A 19,888-nucleotide genomic window follows, 5' to 3' on the forward strand; every position below is an offset into this window, starting at 1 on the left:
GTGTGTGTGTGTGTGTGTGTGTGTGTGTGTGTGTGTGTGTGTGTGTGTGTGTGTGTGTGTGTGTGTGTGTGTGTGTGTGTGTGTGTGTGTGTGTGTGTGTGTGTGTGTGTGACACTGTGTGACTGTGTGTTACGCGTTACGCGTTTCGTGTGGTCGTACCTGACCATTGATCAAAAGATTCAAGGGGACACGCAACGATCTCAGATATTCTGAATCGATCCCAGGCATAACCACAAGGTGGTAATGTACTGTAATTTATCAATTAACAATTATTTATGTAGGCCTACTATTAGACACAAACACACATAAGCCTACGTTCTCAACTATTTTGAAAACGCGTTGCACTCTAAACTAGCCTATAGGATCAATCCCAAAACAAAGACCTTTAGACAACGTGATATTTCTGGGGGAAGAGGCTACGAAATGAGGAAACGATAAGTAAAAGACCTTTTTGGCTCATCTGCATTTTCTCCGAATCCCCCGCCTCCATGTTTTTCACAGAAACAGCGACATTCTGAACAGCAGATCATATAAAACAACCCGACATGGAAACCTCCACCGGTCAGTTTTACTCACTTAATTGACTGTACTTTGATAATTGTTATTTTCTGTCTCCAATCACATGATTATTGAGTATTCGACGAGGATGGTGATATAGGTTGGATGTGTTATTCCATTGATGACGTATGAAGTATGAATATCGATGATGAGATGATTTGAAGATCGAGGATCTAATAAACATCTGTATAACTGATTTGAAACAGATTTTTCAGAGTGGATTTTGATGTCATTCAGTAGGCTATATTATTCATTAAAGGCATATTGTACGATTTTCAGTGATATGCACTTTTTAATATGTTGTTGAAATTGTTTTTTACATCCTGACAGCAATAAATAACTTATGGGCAATGAAAAAGAAGCGGAAAAAAAACGAATTCTGTATCTGCTATAAACCTGTTAAAATGCTTACCAATCGGAGACATTGTACCCGAATCTAAAGAACCAATCACAAGCCTGCGCGTTCTCTCCCCTCTGTGTACGAGCCTGAGCCGGCCTGAGCGCGTTCACGGAGGGCAAAGAAAGCGTTGTTGTCATAGTAGTTCATGACAGTGGACTAGACCTAGTGAGCCTACAACGTTAACACGATGGAAGAAAAAAAACAGAAGTTACCACTGCCACCGTTACTTGCCCCGGTTCATCCTTTTAAAAAGGCAAGAAAAAGAAAGACAGAAAATGAAAAGGCAGCAACAAAAAAAAAGTTGGAGAATGCTCGAGGAAAAACAAGAATAAATATTGGATTCGCTTTTCAGCGATGGCGACAGCTGAGGGAGTTGAATGGCCTGAAAAGTGACGCAATGGTTGCCGTTGAAGTAAGCCGTAAGCAGCATTAGCGCTCGTGCACGGCTCTGTGTCGAGGGGTTGGGGCAGGGAGTCCTGAAGGGTGGGGGAGGAGTTAAACGGCACTCCGAAGATAAGCTAATTTCAAATCATGCTAGCTCTCTCACATCGTACAGTATAGCTTTAATTCAGTCATTTGGAATTTGTTTTCTTCTAAGAACAGTAAAAAGTCAATATCTTAATGCATGTGTGCTATTTGATTAGTGAATAGTGAAGTTTTATGGAGTCAGTTTCCTGCCATAATTCAAACCTGAAAAAAAAAGTTTCAAAGGCTTGTAAGTCTGGGTTTGAAAACTCAACACCTTGTAATAAAGGTTTTGCAACACTGAAAAAAGCGATTATAACCTGAAAAAAACTAAAACTAAAATTCAAACATCTGTAAACATGATTTTGTGTTCTATTTTATCTTCATCATTTTCACCAACACATTTTCAAAGTTCAAACAATTTCACCAGCGCATTTGCAGAGTTTCAAATCTGGCACTGTTCTAACAGTGTATTTCATTGTTGCCCGGTTTTGAAACCTTGTAAATGGGATTATGCAAACAGGTGTTCATACATTGAGAAATACGTTTTGAAAGGTTGAATATTTAGTTTTAAAAACTTGTAAAGGTGTACGTTAACGACATTACAACGTATTTTTTCAGAACTGACTTTTCAGCACCGACTTTTCAGAGATTTGACCACACAGGCGCAAGCTTTGAGTCACGTGAATATTGGCAGTGTTCTGACGCCACTCGTTTTGAAACTCCTGACAGTCGAATCTGAAAACGTTCCTGGGGGCCGGACCATTTAGCTCTAAACCTATTGGTTGCTCTCGGCTGACGTACATTCCAATCACATGTGCCGTTCACCGGGCTGTGCGTGATTGACAGTGCTCTGCCGATGACACAAATAACAAGCGACTTTCGCGGTTGATTTTGATTTCCATTTTCTGGAACCATGGCTGTTTCCCAAAGTGAAGGCTGCAGCCTTGCTAGGACGCGTCCTTGCTAGTCGCGTCCTATGGAGATGAGACTCTGGTTCCAGAAAATGGAAATCAAAATCAACCGCGAAATCAACCCGTTGTTATTCGTGTCATCGGCAGAGCACTGTCAATCACAAACAGCCCGGTGAACGGCACATGTGATTGGAATGTACGTCAGCCGAGAGCAACCAATAGGTTTAGAGCTAAATGGTCCCGCCCCCAGGAACGTTTTCAGATTCGACTGTCAGGAGTTTCAAAACGAGTGGCGTCAGAACACTGCCAATATTCACGTGACTCAAAGCTTGCGCTCAAATCTCTGAAAAGTCAGTGCTGAAAAGTCAGTTCTGAAAAAATACGTTGCAATGTCGTAAACGTACACCTTTACAAGTTTTTAAAACTAAATATTCAACCTTTCAAAACGTATTTCTCAATGTATGAACAACTGTTTGCAGAATCCCATTTACAAGGTTTCAAAACCGGGCAACAATGAAATACACCGTTAGAACAGTGCCAGATTTGAAACTCTGCAAATGCGCTGGTGAAATTGTTTGAACTTTGAAAATGTGTTGCTGAAAATGATGAAGAAGATAAAATAGAACACAAAATCATGTTTACAGATGTTTGAATTTTAGTTTTATTTTTTTTCAGGTTATAATCTCTTTTTTCAGTGTTGCAAAACCTTTTTTACAAGGTGTTGAGTTTTCAAACCCAGACTTGCAAGCCTTTGAAACTTTTTTTTTCAGGTTTGAATTATGGCAGGAAACTGACTCCATAAAGTTTAACTATTTGGTAGATTATGGTCTTTCAGGACGTCAACTATGTTTGAAAAGTGTTCCCAACAGTCGCAGTCTGTATGTCAATCTTTGTCACATTGAGATTTTAACACAATTAACACACAATTTAAATGTGGAAAAATTTCGTCGTAGGCTCACGCATATTTGTGGTTGGAAACGCACTTTTTTCCCATTACGTAGACTGAATGTTGACGGGACGTGACTCTACCGAGAACTGTGACTCTACCGAGAACTGTGACTCTACCGAGAACTGTGACTCTGCGTCATGCTGGAACTCCCCCTGACAAACATTTTTACTTCCACCTTGATTGAACTCGTAAGCAACATGAAGTGTGATTGCTTAATTCTTTATTAATGCTTACATTCTTACAAATATATAATTATTGTAAGTCGCTTTGGATGAAAGTGTCTGCTAAATGTAAATGTAAATATAATTATAATCCTATAGGCTACCTCATCACAGCTTCCCTATCCTATCACAAGATCCATGAACTTTTGTACATTGTTCCTGTAGGCTATACAATTATTGCATTTCACAGAACATTAAATGTTACCACATACAACTGTGCACCCTGTTTGAAATAGCCTACGTGGAACACTAGGCTGTCTAAATATCTAATTTAGGTTATTTCCTAAGCAGAAAGCAGTCTGCTCGCATTATATTCCCTCAGAACACCTTAAACTGACCAAAAACGACACGAACAGTTACAACGCACCTCGCCGATATAAACCTCTGTAAATGTTGAGATAAAAATATTTTTGCTTCAGAAACGTTAATATATATGGTTTCAGAAACGTACAAATACTAACGTGTTTCTCTGGCGACTTGGTTATTGAAAGAACATGGTCAGACACTTACATACAATTAGACATATATATTACAGAGCGCTACACGACGCAAAGACATATTCAAACGATAAGTTCTAAAAACATTCTGGCTTGACCTTTGTTAATATTCGTAAAAACACACTTTCTTCTAACCCCTACCTGCTCATAGTCCTTAATGAGATATCTCTGTATTAACTTTATAATCTCTTCCTGCTCCTTAATGACCCGTCTCACTGTCTAACCCCACCTGCTCCTTAATGATCTGTCTCCGTACTCGCGTCTAATCATTCCATAACTCTGTATTCACTGTCTAACCTGCTACTAAATAACCTGTCTCTCTATTCACTCTCTAACCCATAACTGCTACTTGTAACCTGCCTCTGTATTCACTCTCTAACCCTTAAAGCTATACTGTACGATGTGCGAGAGCTAGCATGATTTGAAATTAGCTTCCCTTCGGAGTTCCGTTTAACTCCTCCCCCACCCTTCAGGACTCCCTGCCCCAACCCCTCGACACAGAGCCGTGCACGAGCGCTAATGCTGCTTACGGCTTACTTCAACGGCAACCATTGCGTCACTTTTCAGGCCATTCAACTCCCTCAGCTGTCGCCATCGCTGAAAAGCGAATCCAATATTTATTCTCGTTTTTCCTCGAGCATTCTCCAACTTTTTTTTTGTTGCTGCCTTTTCATTTTCTGTCTTTCCTTTTCTTGCCTTTTTAAAAGGATGAACCGGGGCAAGTAACGGTGGCAGTGGTAACTTCTGTTTTTTTTCTTCCATCGTGTTAACGTTGTAGGCTCACTAGGTCTAGTCCACTGTCATGAACTACTATGATAACAACGCTTTCTTTGCCCTGCGTGAACGCGCTCAGGCCGGCTCAGGCTCGTACACAGAGGGGAGAGAACACGCAGGCTTGTGATTGGTTCTTTAGATTCGGGTACAATGTCTCAGATTGGTAAGCATTTTAACAGGTTTATAGCAGATACAGAATTCGATTTTTTTTTCTCTTCTTTTTCATTGCCCATAAGTTATTTATTTCTGTCAGGATGTATAAACCAATTTCAACAACATATTAAAAAGTGCATATCACTGAAAATCGTACAATATGCCTTTAACTGCTACTAAGTAAGATTCAAGATTCAAAAAGCTTTATTGTCTAGTATGTTGCCATACTAGAAAATTGTCTTTTGACTGAAGGCTTGGAGGTGTGTGTGTGTGTGTGTGTGTGTGTGTGTGTGTGTGTGTGTGTGTGTGTGTGTGTGTGTGTGTGTGTGTGTGTGTGTGTGTGTGTGTGTGTGTGTGTGTGTGTGTGTGTGTGTGTGTGTGTGTGTGTTATTTGTGTGAGTTCTTTGAGGATTGAGTGTTCTGTGTGTGTATAGCTATGGGGATGAATGCTTTTTTGTAGATAGCTTTCCTGGCCAAAGGCATTCTGAATCTTCTGCCAGAAGGAAGTAGATCAAAACAAGGATGGAGTGGGTGGGAGGGATCTAAGAGGATGGAGTTGGTCTTCCTTCCCACTGACTGGATATACAGATCCTCCAGCGCTTTCTGGTGTATTCCTATTAGCTTGCTTGCTTGCTTAGTTAATCTATTAAGTCTGCTTTTGCTTGCGGTTGTGAGGAAGCCGTACCAGGATGTAATGTTGCAAGTGATGATGGATTCCACCAGAGATTGGTAGGCAGTTGACAAAATGTCTTTACTGACATTGAAGGTGTCTAGTTTCCTCAGGAGATACATACGTTGTTGTCCCTTCTTGTAAACCCCATCTGCATGCTGGCTAAAGGACAGACGTTGGTCGATCTCTGTGCCAAGGTATTTGAACTTCACCACCTGTTCAACCACTTGTCCTTCCAGGGTCAAAGGTGAGGAAAGTGGATGTGGGGTGTTAGATGCCCTCCTCCTATGGCAACACAGTTCTTTGGTTTTGCTGATGTTCAACTGCAGTGAGCTTTCTTTGAACCACAGGGCCATTTCAGTGATATATTGGGTGTACTTGGACAGGGTGCTTTGATCTGTCTCTGTATCACTGTCTAACAACTACCTGCTACTTAATGACCTGTCTCCGTATTCACTGTCTAACCCCTACCTGCTACTTAATGACATGTCTCTGCATTCAGTGACCCATCTTTCTTTATATACTTTCTTATATTCAGAGTGCTATCGTTGCTTTTGCCACTTTGTGCAGCTGTTATGATCATGTCCTGTTTTGAAGGAAAAATTAATTTCCACTGTCCTCTTTCAAACAGGTGACCAACAGAATCCAACTGACTCCCCCTCCCCCCTCCACCACACACACACACACACACACACACACACACACACACACACACACACACACACACACACACACACACACACACACACACACACACACACACACACACACACAGGCGCATACACAGACACACACACACACACACACACACACACACACACACACACACACACACACACACACACACACACACATTGTAGCAAAAGAAACCTAACCACATTGCAATGGGAACTACTTTCACTACTCAGAAAACAGGATGTGTGTGTGTGTGTGTGTGTCTGAGCGTGTGTGTGTGTGTATGTGGTTTGCGCGGCAAGTTAATAAACTAAAATCAGCAACAAGTGTTCAACTAATTCCTAAATGTTTTTTATTGAAAGCGACTTACACTGAGTTCAGATAAAGTATATGTATTTCAGATGCAGGTCATCAAGGAGCAGGTCAGAGTAAGGGCATCTTGCTCTCGGATGCATACACAGTAAACTCAAGACATCGTAGATCGGTCCCAGTTCGTTTCGGCTGGGACTCATACACCGTAGCCACTAGACAATCCCAAGACATTGTTTCTAAGGTACACATCATGACCAATCTGACCGAGAAGGAAAGTTAATGACAATCTAAAGCGATGGGTGTTTTTATGCTATGCATAACATATATATATATTTTTATATATATGTATGTAAATATATATATATATATCTATATATATATATATATATATATATATATATATATATATATATATGTAATTGACACAGAGCAGCAAGTGGTTTTAGAATTTGTACATTTGTCAAGAGGCAAAATGATTCATAATCATACATGCAATACTGTATGGTCCATCTACATTACACTTGGCATGACAAGGCAAAGGACCGTAAGTCACCTACATGCTTCAGACATAGACAACAGCAGTGTAAATGAGAACAGAAAAAGATGCGAAGGTCTAGTGTTACAAAATAAGGCATAACATGTGATATCAGAAAGCTTTGCAGGTAATAATTTTAAAAGACGAGTGTGAAAGGACGTTGCGGTCAGAACAAGACAAGAACAAAAAAAAATAGGTCTGTGGTGCGACGGCAACATTACAGACACATGATTTCATGACCCAAAGGGTCACAATTCTGCTTTTTAGTTCACCTGTGGCGGGGGCGCTCCCTGGCTGCGTGTTAGCATACGCGTGAGGCGTGGCGATACTGAAAATAACAGGAAGGCGGTTGTGGTGATGAAAACAGCAGACACTGCTCCTCTAACGGGTATCTCTTTGTTCTCCGTCGTCTAGGATGAGGAGGAGCAGCAGAGGTATTTGAACGGCAGTGCTACCGAGCAACGCAGCCTTCTGCTTGGGCCACTGAGGACCTACCTTGGTGAAGACTCCCAGAGGGCCAGAGACATGGGGAAACGGGGGTGGCGAGTGGACGCCTCCCGTTGCTCTCTTCAACTGCTGCTGCTCCTGGCCTCGTCACTGTCTCTGGCCACCCACCTTCCCGGTGAGTGATTCATCCTGCGCTCAACGAGTAAACACGGCCCCTTCGTTTCTGTTGAGGGACTGCGATGGGGATATGAACAGACACTGTTTTTGGGTTGTAGGTTCTGTTTTTTGAAAGAAACTACGATACTGTGCATTTTTATCATCCTCCCCCGATAAGTCTTTGATCATAATACAGTTATTAATGATCCATTCTAACTAGAAGGTTAAATACATAGTTAGACAAGTGCTTAAAGACAATGGTTTTAAGAGGGGCTATTTATGAACCACAAAATATGCATGCATGTTGTCCTTTAAAACAGGACAACAATATTCACAGACAAAGTGCCTGTAAGGGATTAAAATCAACATCTTGTAGACCGAATATTTGAAACAGGAAAACCATATTGTTAGACAAAGGGTCTGTAAGGGATTAAAATCAACACCTTGTAGACCGGCCGGCCACACTAGAAATCCTCTTATGAAAGGTCAATCGTAGGCTACTGCTCGCAAACATTTTCTCGTAGAATATATCTGTAACTAAACAGAACTCACGGCATAATCCCAACCATCTTCAGGTTCTGGATTCAGCTCAGGTTCGGTGCATCTCTGGATAAGCGTTTAATCAAAACAGCCCCAGCGTCCCGGGAAAGCTGTAAAATCACCTTTCTGTCTCCATCCCCCAGGTCTCAAATGTCTGTGTGACTTCAACACCACCATCTCCTGTGATTGGAACAGCTCTTTATGGGCCCAGTTTCCTCCCATCACGGCTGCCACCTCATGCAAGCTCAAAACCGAAAAGATAAGCCCCAGGTATTCACACAAGTCCCCTCTGCATCATTAGTTTCCACCATTATGATGATATGTTGTTTAACCGTATGAAGGTGTAAAAAACCTGCAGTGTTCTGAGTCTCTCCCATCGGGACGGAGAGTTGAGCGTAATTTATAGTTGCGATGCACTGTTTGCGAAGTGACAGGCAGTCACACACAATCATGGCATTTATATCGGGACTTGGCTATGGACTGCAACTCTATGCTTGCGGACCTTCAAAACTTCAGAAGTGCGTGACACATAACAAATCACTGTGTAATCGATGCGCCAGGGCAGTGATTGTGTCTTTTTCACATCAGCTCATGCCGTTAATGTACGGCCCGTATACATTAGGTTTTACAAGTCCAAGGTACAGTATGTAGAATAAATCTGACCGACAATAGTGAATTGCTACTTCAGTGTAATAGCCACTATGTACAAACAAAACAGACCACACTAGAATAACATTGAGTAGAATAGTATGGCATAGAAAAGAACAGAACCTAGAACTAGAATATCATAGAAACAAACAGCACTTGAACTGACAGAGCTAGAATAACATAGGCCATAGCAAAAAACAAAAAGAGCAGGATTAGAATAGAACAACAGAAATTACTATAATGAAACTCTGACACTAATACTGCTTTCATTACAGTGGTGGATCAACTCGCTATAAATCAGAATGTGATATGAGGCCCCGGGACCCTGCTCACCCAGCCTTACGAGCATGCAGCCTGGTCTTACCACCACCTATGAGCCAGGTAACCCTAACTCTCTTTTCCCCCAACCTACCCTTCAAGGTAACACTAACCCCCTTCCCCCTACCCCTACCCCTCAAGTTAACTCTAACCCTCTTCCCCTAACCCTACACATCAAGGTAACACTAACCCCCCCATCCCCTAACCAAGGTATCCGAACCATAATCAGCCAATTACCCCTAACTTGGTAGGCCAGGTAACCCTAATATGCAAACCCTGACCCTATGCAAAACTCTAACCCTCAAGGGCTCAAGAATAAGTGTTCTCCTTGTTGACTTTTTTCCCCTCAGGGGTTTAGACACACTCAGGAGTGGAACATTTTTCTGAACTGTGAGTCTGTGAACACCACCATCATCTACAGGCCAGCAGACAACAGTAAGTACTAAGCATTACCTAACCCTTTATTCCCTTTACTGCTCATAGCCCAGGGCCAACTTTAACACTGAAAACGCCTTTTTCTTGTTTGGTGTGTGTGTGTGTGTGTGTGTGTGTGTGTGTGTGTGTGTGTGTGTGTGTGTGTGTGTGTGTGTGTGTGTGTGTGTGTGTGTGTGTGTGTGTGTGTGTGTGTAGTAAAGCTGAAGACACCCAGCACGCCTGAGGTCAACCTGACCGTCGTCTCCTTATTCTCTGAGGTCCCTAGATTACAATTCATTGAGTGTCGTGACATCCAACTGCAGTGGATAAAAGTGGGTCAACCATGGGGGGTAGGTGTGTGTGTGTTTGGTACACAATTTACCTCAACTCAAAGCAACAGAACGCAATACAACTCATTGCAACACTTCCTCAATAGGTCCATCACGTGCATTATGAAACTCTTCTTGTCGTTTTTTTATTAGGCTCAGAACATAACGATGGAAACCATGGAGTGCGATCCCCTGTCGTGCCAGATGGAGTTAACCGGGCTGGAGAAGGGAGGGCAGTACCAGGCGCGCAGCCGAGTCCGTCCAAATCAGGCATGCAAACTAGTCACCTTTCGGCGAAATTCGCCGTTTTGAAGACAAAATTTACCAGCCATGGAGTCCTTGTAGCGCCTGCTAATGCATTCTCAATGGAGAGGCGAGCGGACAGAGAGAAGGCGCAGCATTATGTCAGGCGGCACGACAAGTGGGCGCACTCCCGTGGAACTGTCGCTTCCGTGCTCGTCGAACGCATGCGCGCGCTCGTGAAGCCGCGCGGCCAGCCGACAGCGCGAGCGGAAAGTCGCCTACCATCTGAAACGGCCAAGCGTGAGCCCAGCGGAGCCTTTAATGCCTCGTTTCCACTGCCAACAGTACCCTCATGGTAGGCCGGATGTCGATCGCCGCGGCAGCTACGTAAACATCCCGAAGGTGAACGACGAGAACTGATTCCCAAAACAAACATAACAAAAATATGGTCACGTAAATAAAATATACAAACGAACAGAGCTTCGTCTCCCCGCGACCTTATATTATCTAAAACGTTATCATCGTTCAGCCAATGAGAGTGCAATCGCGTTGCGAGGGTAAACAAATGATAAGGCACCACCACACAAGTTAAGTAACGATCGCTGTAGGCTTCAATGTCATGCAAGCACTTTGTTTTGTTTTTATTTTGTTCTACATCACAATTGCATGCTTTAATAAAGTATTGCCTTCTTTAATAGGTCCATGCTCCACCTCCTTGTTCGCCCAAGCTAACGTTTTACGCGACACGTCCATTGTCCAGAATTATACCTCGCGGCTTGTTTTTATCCCCATGTCACGCCCACTTTTGGCGGTGGAAACGCAAACCGTGCCGCAACTTTGCGAACCGAACGCACCCTCCGGTGGAAACGCACCAAAAGAGAATTTTTCAGCGGGTCACCAGTTGTGTTGATACATACTAGTCGATATAGCCGAGAGGAAAGCGGGCCCTTGAGACACTGGTCCAGGCCAAGAAGAAAAATAAATAATGGCATAGCCTACTCCTATTGCCCTGTCCTCCCACCTCTTGTTATTCTTCTCAATATTCTTTCTTAATTTTGTAATAAGTTATGTACCTATTGGGGCTGCCCCCAATAGGTACATAATTAATGCTTTGTTCGTAATTGTGCGCAGTCCTGTAATTTTTTTTAGCTTGTGACGAACCCTAATACATTAAAAAAGTAATTAAAAATGTAAAAGAAAACTCCCCGGAGTATAAACCTGGAACCCTATAGTGGGTCTGTGTTTTTCTCAGCTCACGCATCATTCTCACCTTTTTCACCCCGAGCCAGTTTGCATGCCTGAGTCCTGGCGAGGTCGAGTACAAATCAGAGTGGAGCGACTGGAGCCCTGTGTTGCACTGGGTCTCTGCCGTCGGGACGGAAGTATCATCGACGACAGGTGAATGAAGAGCCGCCACAGGCCTTCTTCCAGATTGTACGTTGTGTTTACTTATAGGAGGAACCAGATGTGACTGCATGCTATCTAATACCACCACAGATCACAGCATCCTCTCCCAATGTCTCTGTTGGAAATCGTATGCAAACGAGAGATGGTAGGGGAACTGACCTTGCCCTGTGTTCTCTGGTCCTCAGAAAGAGAGTTTGTTATGCAGTGGGAAGCTCTGGTGACAGCAGTCGTAGGTGCAGTGGTGTTTCTGTCCCTAGCCATCATCGTCTGCAAGACAGACAGAGAGACCTGGTACGTAGAGAGCCAAGTGTTGACGTCCACACAAGTAAAGTGTTTCCTAAAAGTGTTTGTGTGTGTGTTTTTGTGTGTCTCATGAATCTGACTTTGGATTAATATCAAAAGCCAGACGAAAGACAGGCTTTTTGAAGCCTGTAGCAGAATGGCAACTGTCAAAAAAATTTCTTCATTAAAATTGTCGGACACTGACTTCTGGATCTGAGATGAGCTTTTTTCAAAAACACTTGCCTTGTCACACTTTTAATTGATTATGTGATTGGTTGGTTGGTTGTTTGACTAGGGTTGCTTTTGTGTTTCAGGGTGTTTATGGTGAAGAAGATCAGGGGTCCTCCTCTGCCAAACCTGGATCACTTACTCGGTCCTGAAGGCAAATCTCCGGTTAGCTTTAAAATGTTTAGAAATGTTCCTGCTTCTAGAAACTTTTTCCAGCACCTCTGCAATGAAACCAAAATATTAGGCCAGTTAGGCCTCTGATTAAAGCACCAAATCAGCATGGGAAATACTTTAGGATTTACAAAAGTTGACAAAAGTACTGTGTATAGAGAGAACATGTAGCAACTAGACTGGCAGTGGCTGAGTGGTATTGGCTAGGGGTGTCCATGAGCAAGACGCCGTCCCTTTCCTGCCCCTTAATGACATGCATCCCATTCCCTCTACGTCACTGTTAATTCCTCAATATTGGATGATGATACACACCACATTAAAACACACATTTCTCCATTGGTCCTCCTCAAGGTTTGGCTGAAGCCTGGCTTCCCCAGTGAGTCCCATCACACCCTGACTGGGCTAGATTTGATCTCCTCAGTGGAGGTCACCAGCCGCCAGTCTGCAACACTGAACCTCAAGGCCTCCTCCAAACACAGCCGGTCTGCATCACTTGCGCAGAAGCTCAAGGCCGCCTCCAGGTACTCCAACCCAAGCTATCCCCACCTGCTCCTCCACGTCGAGGCCCACCCTAACCTGAAGCCCTGCAGCGCCGACTCCCCTTATGGACCCATGGGCGGGGGAGCCGTGGGTGAGGTGGCAACGGGAGGAACAGAGGAGTATCAGGGGGAGGGCGGAGAAGGAAGGGCTCCATCTGACCTGAATCTACTCAACATGATCCCCGGCGCTCCTATCGGCACTACCGGGTCCATGAAGTTCTGCAAGAGATACGAAGAGGTGGGAGAGGGAGGAGGCAGCACGGCTGAGGGTGGGTCTCAAGGTTCAGAGAGTCAAGAAGAGGAAGGCGAAGAATTGCCGATTGAAAAGTTGCTGAGTCAAGGATTCGTCCGGGGAGATATCATAGGTCAGGGATCACTGGAGGTTTGTTTGGACTATGAAAAGGTCGGGTCACTGGAGGTTTGTTTGGATCATGAAAAGGTCAGTTCACTGGAGGTTTGTTTGGACTATGAAAAGGTCGGGTCACCGGAGGTTTGTTTGGACTATGAAAAGGTGAAGTTGCTTGAAGGTAGAGCCATGAGCCCTGACTCAGGTGTAGGCAGTGGGGGGGAGGAGCAAGTCAGTGTGGAGAGCCTGGAGGGTGTGGATTTCTCTCTTGGCACCAAAACATTTACATTTCCTCCGCTTTCGGGCACAGAACTACGACTCCCTGGTTCACTCATCGAGAGTTCCCCGTTTTTCCCAGGGCAAGGACCGAGTTCATCCTTGTCATTTAGTTCTGAAGATGGCGTTTCCATGACGAGTACAACCACATTGCTGCCCTCTAGTGGCGGATATATGCCAGTGTAAACACAACTGAAAACTAAAAATACCTATCATATTATCTATGCAATGTCAATATTTTTGACAATGTTATTATTTTTTTGGGGATATTTTTGCATTAAAAACAGATTATTAATTATTCACTATGAACTTTCGCACTCATTGTTAGGCTACACATTGAAGTGGTGGCATAGGCTTATCGTTCATCCTTAAACCCCTAACAACCTATGATAACTGCTTTATTTATATTCCATAGCATATGTTAAGCATCAACGAGGGTTTAACGTTTCAAAGAGACCAATCATATCCTTAAATAGAGTACTAATAGCGTAGGTGAATACAGCCCTTTATATAGTCCGAGGTGAATTCGGTATCTATTTTAACAGTTTTTGTTCCCTTAAAGCGCTGTTGCTGGGTGTCAACCCTTTACGTCACAAACATGCCTGCAAGCTTCGCACTCGCAGCTTCACCTGAAGATTGATGGATCAGATGACGTCTCGTTTAACGATAGATTGTGTTGAGTATTCTCGAAGAAAGTTGTCCAATCCCGGGTTGCTTTAACTCACTTCATTTATTATAAAGTCGTCGGCATGTTTCGGCATGGTAAGTGAAGCTATACGGAGGGAATTGAATCTAACACGTGTGAGAGATAATAACTCTGGCTACTTTCGGCCACGGGCAGAGGCCCGTGGCTGTCCGCGGGTGTCGCTGAAAATCTCTGGCCCCTTCACTAGTGTGCACAGGTAAGGGACCGTCAAGTGGGCGTGGCCTAGTGGGCGTGGTGGCTTCGGCTTCTTCAGGTGATGCCTTCTGTGGTGGAGCCGCCTTCAATAAGGTCTTGCTCCCCTTGTGGCTATGTATAGTATTTACGGCTTATATGTTTGGTCCTGCTTTATTGGGTCTATGTGTGGGTTGCTTAGATTCTTAAAATACGTAACAATTGCTATTTTCGTTTTTTTTAAATTGCGAATGATTGTGAGATCAACACAGCACTAATATGACACGAATTGGATATAGGTGATCTTTGGAAAATATTTGACCGATATTTATCTTTGGACACATAAGCCTAGAATCGGCGACGTTTTGCGAGGAGGAGGCAGGTGTTGGTGATCCTTGCGAAACGTTGTCGGATTAAAATGTGCAAGACTAATGGTTATTCCCAGAATTAACTGCGCGTTTTGTAATGGCTCCCCGGCATGGCTCCACCGAACTGCGGGTCAAGAACTCTGGGGTGTCACCTGTGGTAGTGGATCAACAGGTAAATGCAGCGACGGACAAACTTGACGGCTTTCACCTTTTCTTTGTGAACCGTATGATACAGAATGTACATTAAACCAAATAATGAGCTATTTGTGTCTGTCTATATGTCTATATCAATAGGCTTATTGTAGAAGGTCATGTCAATTCGGCCTACCAAATGTCTATAACAATATCAATCAATCCACGACCTGATCCAACAACTTTAGTGCATACTGCACAATGCAGAATCACTGGTTTGCCATGTTTCTCCGAATTAAAGAGATTATTTTCTCAAAATTCCGAAATAAGTTTTCATGGAGAATAAGCTCAACCCCACCGCTAGAAGGCCTACTACATTTTAAACTTTGGACCTATCACTTTGAACAATGAACAGAAATTGTTATTTATGATAAAGATTATCTGAATTCCGAAATAATTATGTCATTAATTCAGAAAAACAGTACAATTCTGTTTTCCTGAAGTGAATGCATGACACTTCAGTAGGTGAACTGAAGAATTAAATGAACTAACACAATGAGCAAGGGTTAGGCGAGGCCGTCGATGAAATGTTTATCATGCTCTCCAATTAAATGTAGCATTTGCCAACCGATGCCCGCAAAACAACGAGAGGAACCACTATTAAAGGTTTTGCTTTATTAGTATCACAACAAATTAATTATTAAATTAAAAATATCAAATTTCAACTTGCTTCGTCATTACTTTTGACGACACACCTTGGTTGAACTTTATTGCTTAACCATTTATCAGGCAAGCACGTATACAGGTAGGCCCCACAACGTGGGTAAGTGTTCAGGGTTGTTGTTGGACCCCTACTAGCTCCAGGGAGCGGCTCCATGGACCGGCGGGACCGAGATAACCGTTGTGAAGAAGTCAGAGTCCTGCAAGTATCTCCTGGCCGTCCTCCTGGCCCTCGTCATCGCCGTCGTCCTGGCAGGAGGCGCGGCCCTTGTGTGGTACTTCCTGGGTGGGAACCATGATCTCTCACACACTTGTTGTTTATTGTATTGATGAGTTCATTGGTTAATTGATGTGTTTATTGGTTTATTCCCTGTGTGTGTGTGTGTGTGTGTGTGTGTGTGTGTGTGTGTGTGTGACAGATTATAGGGTGTGGGTGCTGGAGCCGAGGGTGCAGCAGCAGTACACTGCCTACTTCTCCATCCTAAACAGGGAGCTGACTAATGATCTGACCTCTGACACCAGCCCAGAGTTCAGGAGCCAGGCCAGACATGTCCAGGACCTGGTCAGCCTCAAGCTTCATTTATGTCTCTCCGGCGTGGCCAAAAGGGGAATTGTACTGTTCTCTCCAGACCAGTACAATTACAACCTTAGTGGAGATCCAAGGAGTATTGAGCCACCACTTAAAAAGCCAGGGATTAGAGACCTAAAATGTAGAGACACACGACGTATAGGCCCAAGACGTAGAGATCAATGACGTAGAGAACCATGATGTAGAGACAGACGACGTAGAGACCGACGACGTAGAGACCGATATGACTGAGGCTTGTGCTTTCAGATATAGACGTTGTGGTATAACTTCAGCTGTGCTGTCTCCTGGCTACAGTTAAAAATACTGTAGGAAACAATCTCTCCTTTTGTCCTCTGTTATTCAGGTGGAGAAAATAATCACAGATTCAAGTCTCTCTCGGTACCTCAACTCCACAGCTGTGTTCGCTTTCGGGTATTGGAAGCGATGTTTCATGATGTATCGAAAGAAAGAATTATAAAGGACTGAAATGAATCTGGCTGCGCTTCACTGCGCTTCATTCATTAAAACAAACCCATCTGTAAAGATCAGTGAATGCATAGAAATCAATGACAAGTGGTGTAGATGATTTTCCCTCTGTGCAAGGTCATTAGCCCAAGTCCTACAAAAAAAATAACGACTGTAATAGCAGATGTTGAAGTTGTTAAATCGTTAACTAACCATTTGTATGGAACAATCGGTTAAGGTGATTTAAGTGCTTGAGTCTCGACACTTTAGAGAATGTCTAGCGCGCAACTTGAATAAGCCATGTGCGATATTACCCGGGCTCCAGCGCAACTTTCCTTACCAGGTGAAGCCTCAGGTAGCCTAGGACCATTCATACAGGAGCAAGTAAGAACGTTACCTTTTTCTGTCCTTGGGAAACGAAAAGATGGACATTCCGTTTCCACTGTAAGTGCAGTTTATCATTGCACATTTACGAGGCATTTCTTTTTTAAACTATCTTTATTTTCGAAAAATAGACAATGACAGATTAAATGATATTGAGCGGGATATTGACTGTATTATTTAAGGTGGTCATACCGTACCTACCATGTATATAACACATTGAACATTGAACACAAGAAATGGAAGAAATTCCATTTATGCCCATGTAGGGTTAGGGTTAGGGTACATACATCACCATACATACTATCTAAAAAATAAAAGGGCCTGCAGGAAAATATAAATACAGTAGGCCTACGCAAAAATTAAGTTAACACGTTTCTGATTTCTCTTCAGCTTCAGATGCCGTCAAGAGGGGTCTCTGGTCGTAATCAGTCGCAAGTCCGTCCCTGACCAATCAGCATTCATTAGCAGAATGCTAGCGTGTATGGCCAACAACGGCCCAAACTGTAAGAAATCGAAAGGACATAAGTACTCACTCATTTGACTTTTGAACCATAATCTATATTGAACTTGCGGAATTACAATAAAATTTGCGATATTTCAACGACAAGCAGGTGAAAGAGGCATAATTAGCCGTTTAGCCCCATAGACTCCCATTCAATCTGGACTCGCCCGCGATCACCCCCAGTGGATGTCTCATGGAACTACAACCAAAATCGGTACAATGGGGCGTATAGGGAGTGCCCAGGCTCTTCGTGGACGGGCTCTGGTGTTGTTCTCCGGGGCTACAGCCCTATAGCTGCAGCTGGATACTATTGGAGTACTGCGATCCTACGAAAAGTGTGACCACAGGGGGCGCTGTTGCACATTTTTAACAACATGCGAGAGTTTGAAGCGTAGTGTGCATTATAACAAAAACATATATAAAACATTAAATATCCCTCCAGCCCCTCACCTAGTTATGAAATGTACTTTATAAATAGATTTAGTTTCATAAGCATTTTACAAACCCATAAAATGGATAGGGCGTGTAGTACTGTCCATCACCGTTGCTTCAGCTACAGTCAGTGTTTAATTACGTTGATTGACCATTGAGCATTTCCTATTATAGGCTACTCTGTAAAATGCTGTTTAGAATTAACCTTTGTATCGAGAAAAGAAAGACCCCCCAGTGGGGGGAGATCTTATGCTTTTGTTATAATGCACACCTTTTTTTCGATTTTATGCTTGACTACACTTCAAACTCTTTCATTGATGCAAGCAGGAAATGTGAAACCACGCATTTTCGGTGGGTCGCAGAATTCGATGTAACATCGGCACCCTATCAGGCTCAGTATCCCAACAGAGGAGTTCTGCGAGACGAGTAGGCCTACGCCTCAATACGGCTCAAGCCTACTTTTGGCGGTGGAAAACGCGAACCGTGCTGCAACTTTGCAGACTAAACCGACCCGCACCCTCCGGTGGAAAGGCGCTGTCACACTAAGGCCCCGTCCACACGAAGCCGAAACGGGCGAAACCATCACGGTTTCGATCTATCCGGTTTCGAAGTATCTCCGTAAAGACGAAGCCAAGCGAAACCGGATAGATCTGTAGAAACGCTGTAGTAAACATTCCAGGCCCATAAGGGGCGCTGCTTCTGGTACACAAATCCAGAAGAAGAAGAGGCGAGCATGCGCATAAAGGCTGCCCCCCGAACCACTAACAACACAAACAAACAGCTCTTCTACGATGGCGAACTAGATTCTCAATAAATAATGGCTTAGCAACCCAACAAGGGACATGATATGCTGCAGAACGATTACAAGCTTGTAGTCCGCCATCATCTTTTTTGTTGTGATTTCTGAGACTCCGCGGCTAGGAGGTCGAGGGGTGGGGCGATGATGTCATGGTTTGCGGTTTCAGGCGTCCACACGAAACCAAAACGAAACCGGATAGATTTGAAACCACCTCCGAGGGTGGTTTCAGAAGTTTGCGGTTTCGGTCAGCGGATTCGCCGGCTTCGTGTGGACGGAAGGCCGAACCGTACAAGACCTTTGCGGTTTTGCCATGAAATCGGCTTCGTGTGGACGGGGCCTAAATTTGTACCGGGGGCGAAATTTGTACCGGGCGCGTCATCATTACGTAATCCATTACAAACCTGCCCTGCAACAGATGATCGCGTCGTCCGTTGCCGGGAAGGTTTCAAGAAACATTCGCGCTCATGTTGCCAAAGACGAAATAACATAATACAGTTAACGGATCGCTAGATAATGTAATGTTTTGTTGGGTTCCTTAATAAACACACGATGTATCTTGGAACAGACATCAACATGCAGCGCGCCAATCCAACTGCGCATGCTCCGTGTGACGGTCAAATAACTGATGTTGATAACATTACAGATAACACTTGTTTTTACTTTATATTTGTATTGTATTTAATTGTTTAATCAAATTTAGCAAGTAAACTGAGTTTAAAAGCAGGTCAAGGACGAAATAGCACAATACAGATAACGGATCGCTAGATAGAAGGTTCGCGAATGTTCACGTCATTCGACGCGATCGTCAGTTGCGTTGATCATCTGTTGCCAGGCAGATTTGGAGTGGATTACGTATGGATGACGCGCCCGGTACAAATTTCGCCCCCGGTACAAATTTAGTGTGACAGCGCCATAAGCTCTCTGGTGAGAGGACTCCGAAACAACACACTCTCATCACAAAGGTTTTGCTGCGCCTTCGTGGCCGATGTATGTCACTTTAGGATGTACTTGATCACATTTGCAAACTCAACCTAATTCTTTGTCCCCTATTAATTATTTTTTCTCTCAGTCCGGTCAACAGCAACGAAAAGTGAAAAATTCAAAGAAATCTAACTTTGACTTCAGAATGACAATCAGGCCTGCCAATTACCTCAAAGTAATCTTATGTTTTAAT

At 43.5% G+C, this 19,888-nt stretch overlaps 1 protein-coding gene and 2 long non-coding RNA genes across 3 annotated transcripts; all 3 read left to right on the forward strand.

Moving 5' to 3' along the window:
• The first annotated feature begins 447 nt into the window (after nucleotides 1–447).
• Nucleotides 448–10,009, forward strand: LOC132461051 (uncharacterized). Its single transcript, XR_009526497.1, has 6 exons — nucleotides 448–561; nucleotides 7,538–7,745; nucleotides 8,410–8,536; nucleotides 9,190–9,295; nucleotides 9,583–9,667; nucleotides 9,863–10,009. It is a non-coding gene; the product is annotated as an uncharacterized LOC132461051 (long non-coding RNA).
• Nucleotides 10,010–11,426: 1,417 nt separating this feature from the next.
• Nucleotides 11,427–14,135, forward strand: LOC132461021 (uncharacterized). Its single transcript, XM_060056067.1, has 4 exons — nucleotides 11,427–11,616; nucleotides 11,811–11,916; nucleotides 12,222–12,300; nucleotides 12,658–14,135. Exons 2-4 carry the CDS (start codon nucleotides 11,825–11,827, stop codon nucleotides 13,651–13,653), a joined length of 1,167 nt encoding a protein of 388 aa, XP_059912050.1. The 5' UTR covers nucleotides 11,427–11,616; nucleotides 11,811–11,824; the 3' UTR covers nucleotides 13,654–14,135.
• Nucleotides 14,136–15,569: 1,434 nt separating this feature from the next.
• On the forward strand, nucleotides 15,570–16,624 carry LOC132461054 (uncharacterized). Its single transcript, XR_009526499.1, has 3 exons — nucleotides 15,570–15,850; nucleotides 15,984–16,126; nucleotides 16,497–16,624. It is a non-coding gene; the product is annotated as an uncharacterized LOC132461054 (long non-coding RNA).
• Nucleotides 16,625–19,888: the final 3,264 nt, after the last annotated feature.

The sequence above is a fragment of the Gadus macrocephalus genome, chromosome 7, assembly GCF_031168955.1.
Source record: "Gadus macrocephalus chromosome 7, ASM3116895v1".
Lineage (NCBI taxonomy): Eukaryota > Metazoa > Chordata > Actinopteri > Gadiformes > Gadidae > Gadus > Gadus macrocephalus.

Excerpts from the sequence above, each read along its gene's own strand:
- LOC132461021 (XM_060056067.1), top strand. The coding sequence starts at position 11,825 with ATGCAGTGGGAAGCTCTGGTGACAGCAGTCGTAGGTGCAGTGGTGTTT. Across the intron at positions 11,917-12,221 it reads AAGACAGACAGAGAGACCTG|GGTGTTTATGGTGAAGAAGA; the intron begins GTACGTAGAGAG and ends TTTGTGTTTCAG. Across the intron at positions 12,301-12,657 it reads GTCCTGAAGGCAAATCTCCG|GTTTGGCTGAAGCCTGGCTT; the intron begins GTTAGCTTTAAA and ends GTCCTCCTCAAG.